General features: G+C 33.4%; 1 protein-coding gene across 1 annotated transcript in view; it reads right to left on the bottom strand.

Annotated features, from left to right (window-relative positions):
- PIGN (phosphatidylinositol glycan anchor biosynthesis class N) overlaps positions 1–5,258 on the bottom strand; it is a 100,917-nt gene that overhangs the window by 26,346 nt on the left and 69,313 nt on the right. The window contains exons 21-22 of the mRNA XM_023512401.1: positions 3,474–3,582; positions 899–1,001 (exon numbers count right to left, since the gene is read on the bottom strand). Of these exons, the coding sequence (XP_023368169.1) occupies positions 899–1,001; positions 3,474–3,582 (212 nt within the window). The remainder of the gene's footprint in view (positions 1–898; positions 1,002–3,473; positions 3,583–5,258) is intronic.

Here is a 5,258-nt window from a genome sequence, read left to right as displayed (position 1 = left end):
CACTTAGGATATTAGCATCTACTATGAAAATAATTTGAGAATATCTCTCTAATCCTAAATTAGAACAACTAAGTTTCCCAAGCCTTGGACCCAAAATAGCTTTACAGAATCACTAACTATACATAATTCATCGACAGCATGATGGTGAAGCCCTATATTTAATCTAAATTTGATCAAACTGGGCCAAAATTGAAACAATGAATTGTGTTTATTAAATGTGTCTGTTATAATGTGCACATTTCTTACCCTCATAAGAATTTAAATAAGAATAAAATAAAATTCAAAAGGAAAAAATTGTTTTCTCCATAGTAAATGGAGAGAGTATATCACTGTCTTCAGTGAGTTCTAGAAATTGTTTCAGGATTCATCCTAAATTAAGCCGCTAGATATTTTAAGAAAATTTTAATCTTAAATAAAAATAGATTATTTAACTTTTGGAGAAATACCCTGAAATTTTCCTGAATCAAAGGAATATTTGGACTACAATACATATAAGAATAAAAATAAAATATTATATTCAAAAAAGAATGGACAAATCAAAGCACAATTTAAATGCATGGAAGGAATATAACAAAAAATAAAATTCATTAAGACTGAAAATTCCTCCATAATCAACCAGAATTCTCTAACACTAAAGTTAAAGCAACATTTAGCAACTTCAGGAAATAGAAAGACAAAGACAACAGACAGTACAATACTACAAAACTGACAAGGAAAACAAAACAGAAGATTACAGATCAAGTCGCATGCAGTTCTCACAGAGTAGAAAATATTTATAATTTATTCCTCAAGATTTACAAAACGATTTCCATTTCCAGAAGTTAAATACTAACAGAGAAAATTTCAATATATCATTTAAAACTTACTGCTATAAAAATAAAATTTTTCAAAAGTATACCCTGTGCTTAGAAGTAGGTAGGTTGACATCAAGGAAAGAAGTATGCTGAACAATCGCTGAAAGATAACTGGAGAACTCAGGAGTGGAACAACTAAGGAAGATGCTGCAAGAAAGCAAAGCCAAGTCATCTGTTAGCACGAAAGACACAAAAAATGTTAGATTAGAAGATCTGAACAATCTATTATCATTTACAGCAGTTATTGTTTGTATGATCTTAATATGAGGGAGGATATATTTGCCTAATCATTTCTGTAAGAAATCAGAAACTTTACATTTTTAATTAAAATTATATTTCATTGTTTTAACTATATTTTTGTTTTAAATAACACAGATTTTCTTAATTTATATTCAACCTGGATCACTGCAGTAATTTAACTCCTAAATGAATATTCTGTTATTTTCTAATGAAATAAAAAAGATCACTCAAGATTCAGAAACTCTTCTTTAATCAGGCATTTATATCTTCGTTCAAAGACAACTTACTCTCCAGAATCTGATTTTTCCTATTTCCTTCCTCCTCCACATTTTCCTACTGTAAAGTAAGCATTCATAAATACAGTGTGCCACTTGGAAAATTAGAAACAAGAGAAAATGACTTCCCCATGCATGAGAGTTGTAATAAGAACAATCTTAATGAACAAGGTAATCTGAGAGCAGGATACTGAAAGCAACTACCCCTCAGTGGAGGAAGGGCAAGTGAACAGGGTAGGCCAGCAAAATATAAACCCGCTCATCTCTATTATGGGAAGGAAATGTGCTTAACCTCCTAATCCCCCAGAGCTCCACAGCAGTGGTCCCCAACCTTTTGGCACCAGGGACAAGTTTCATATAAGACAATTTTTCCACAAGTAGGGGTCAAGTAGGTAGGTAGAATGGTACAGGAGACAGAACTCAGGTGGCAAGGCTATGAGGCCCTGTTCATACCAGGACCAGATCAGTCTGCAGCCCTGCTGTTGTCACTGTGGAGAAAGATGACTTGAGAGGGAATCTCAGGTGAGTTACTTATCAATTGGTTAACTGCAGGACAAGTTTGTGAACCCATCTATGGGTTTATCCATATGTCAAATAGAGATTACATTAGAAAAATGTTCTGAGGTTCAAATGCAATTTCATCTATAAAATATGGCCTGTGCATAGTGCCTGGCATAGTGCAGAGTAACTGTTAGCTGATGTTATATTACTAATCAACATTTTATAAGTTAAATGTAAAGACAAATTCATTTCTGGCTGAGCAAGAGGACTGGCTAAAAAAAAAAATTGTATTTTCATTCAAAGCCTAGGCACTGCAAGATTTAAGACTATGCAAATTATACTTCTAATACCCTTAGACAAGTAGCTTGACTTTCAGACATGTACAGATAAACGGATAAAGAAATGCAGTATATACACAGTAGAATACTACTCTACCATAAAAAAGAATGAAATCATGTCACTTGCAACCACATATTAATAGATGGAGTTGGAGGTCATTACGTTAAGTGAAAAAAGCCAGGCACAGAAAGACAAGTATCATATGTTCTTATACATAAGTATAAGGAGCTTAAACAGTTGATCTCCTGGAGACTAGAGAGTAGAAGAATAGACACCAAGAGGTTAGAAGGGGGTTTGGTGGGTGGGGTTGGGTGTGAATGAAGAGGGGTTAGTTAATAGGTACAAAAATATAGTTAGATGTTGGTAACCATAAAAAAACAAAAAAAAATCCTTTTTTTGTTTGGCACTGTAGATGTTACAATAAAAGTAGCTGTTTGGTAATCATAAATATATATAGTTGCATAGAAGGAATAAGTTATTAGTGTTTGATAGCACTGCAGGGTGATTACAGCTAACAATAATTTATTTTATATTTTAAAAATGTGTATTAATAGAAGATTTGGAACATAATCTTCCCAACACAAAGAGATGACAAATGTTTGATGTAATGAATATCTCAATTATCCTGACTCCGTCACTAAACATTGCATGTATAAAAAGATCTCCATGCCTCACACAACTATATACAATTATGTATCAATAAAAAATTAGAAGAGTTGCAAAGATAAATTATAGAAACATACTAATAAAAGAAAAACAACACCGGCCAGGCATGGTGTCCCATGCCTGTAATCTTAGCACTCTGGGAGGCCAAATTGAGCTCAAGAGTTGGAGACCAGCCTGAGCAAGAGCGAGATTCTGTCTCTACTAAAAATAAAAAAAGTAGCCAGGGTGGCGGTCCCAGCTACTCAGGAGGTTGAGGCAAGAGGATTGCTTAAGCCCAAGATTTTAAGGTTGCTGTGAGCTATGATGCCATAGCACTCTACCCAAAATGAGAGAGTTAGACTCTATCTCAAAAAATAAAGAAAAAAAGAAAAGAAAACCAACAAATTCTTAGAAACCTTTAGTAGATTTCTTTATTGTAATGGTATGAGTTCTAATTCTCTTAATCAAATTCTAGCAAGAGATAGAAATGATAGCTGGTTATTATTTTTTTTGCAACATAATTGTTTCTTTCAAGAATAATAATACAGACATAAATGGATTGTTTTATGACAACTAAGTTGATGTAAAATTACCTCGTTTGGTTTGAGTGGCTTCTTACCTAATGTTGCCCAGCTTACAATTTGATTTATAAGAGGCAGTCCTTGTTTCTTGAGTAGACTACTATGGGTGCTATATACAACATACATGGAAAGCACTGTGTTCAGCATCTGAAAACGAGGTAAGACAGATTAAAAATAGAGAGAAAGGTAAAATGGTGAAAGAATAGTAGAAAGAATGCTTAGAAAACTACTAGAAACAATTAGAATTTGGACAAAATGCTATTACTATTAAAACTGGACCAGTTCTCCTTTTTGTGGCCAAGGCTAAGAGTTAGGACCTAAGAGTTAGGACTTCCAACCAAAAGTCCTCTTTTACAAGCATAAAATGAGCTATTTTATATTTTCAAGAGTGTTTTGCCATCATACATCATCACTCTGTTTGTACTTACAAGTATTCATCATAAACACTGAAGGCTTTTAAATCATGAAAATGAAGACGGTGAAATGTACACCGTTCAGTGTACGTGGTTTAGTGACTCCATCCTGATCCTCCCCCATGGTAATATCCATTTATTCATTCAACATATTTTTGTGGCTTATTTATATGGAACTGGGAATACAAAAAGTATAAATACTCTTCAGAGAATACTTAAACTGGTGCAGAAGCTGGCAAACTACAGCTTATATGCTGGTGGCCTGTTTTTAGAAATACCTATATTGTTCTATTGGAACATGGTCCCATTCATTTATGTGCTATCTACCTTGCCCTTCAATGACAGAGTTAACAATCTAGAGTAGACTCCATAAGGCCCCACCAGCCTAAAACATTTACTGTCTATTAAAAAAGATGGAGATTTTACATCTTTTGTATTAACCTGGTAAAGTATCTGAATAAAGTATTGCAGGAATAAAAAAGCAAGAGTCCAATGTGCTCAATCCTAATATGAAGCCAGTAGATGATCTAATATATACCCATACAAGAAAAAACTCAACAATCAATTCAAAGAGGGGGACAGGGGAATGAGAGAATGGGAGGGATGAGTCTTCTCTACTTAATGGGCACAGTGGTAGGGTGTATGTCACACCTCTTGGGAGCAGGACAAAATTATAAGAGTGACTTTATCCAACACATGCAAACATTGTAACCCAATCTTTGTACCCTCAATCTGAAACAATAGAAATAAATAAATAAATAAATATTTACTGTCTGGCTCTTTTAGACAAATGTGTTAAATTATGACTATGAACAAAGTAAGTGCTCTTAGAGATTAGGATAGCAATCTTGTTATCAAATCCCACAAATATAATTAATTTACTCATATTTTCAGTGTATTAAGAAGCAAAAATGTGGTTAATAAAGCTCTAATACAATCCTAGGATAATTTTAACTATAAGACACAGTTTTGTTCCAGAGATGTTAAATGTAAAAAAGATGTGCATTTTGGAACCAATAAAATATGAAAAGAAATACAGGAATTAATGCAAATTAATAAAGCTAATGCAAAAAAGAATTTTGTAATCAAGTTACCTAATACTCAGGGTTATGTCTAACAAAGCACATAAGAATTTTAGCATGATATTCTGTGCCCCTCTATCTATTCTCTATTACTATCCAAGAATAAATTTAACCTGTGATATCTTTTAAATGTTGCATATTTTTATTTCAAAGTCTTAGGAATTCTTTCTATTATCTTAGATTTGTTCTGAGGAAATTTTTTGAGAAGATTCACATGAGTTTTGCTTTTTGTCAGTGTTTTAGACGTGGTTCTCATTTATTCACTTAAAAGAAAAAAATAGGCTCAGCGCCTATAGCTCAACCAGCTAAGGCGCCAGCCACGTACACC

The sequence above is a fragment of the Otolemur garnettii genome, unplaced genomic scaffold (assembly GCF_000181295.1).
Source record: "Otolemur garnettii isolate 467f Iridium unplaced genomic scaffold, OtoGar3 scaffold00027, whole genome shotgun sequence".
In the NCBI taxonomy this organism is placed as follows: Eukaryota; Metazoa; Chordata; class Mammalia; order Primates; family Galagidae; genus Otolemur; species Otolemur garnettii.
Note: the sequence above shows the minus strand (reverse complement) of the source record. Positions and strands in the feature narration are given on the sequence as shown.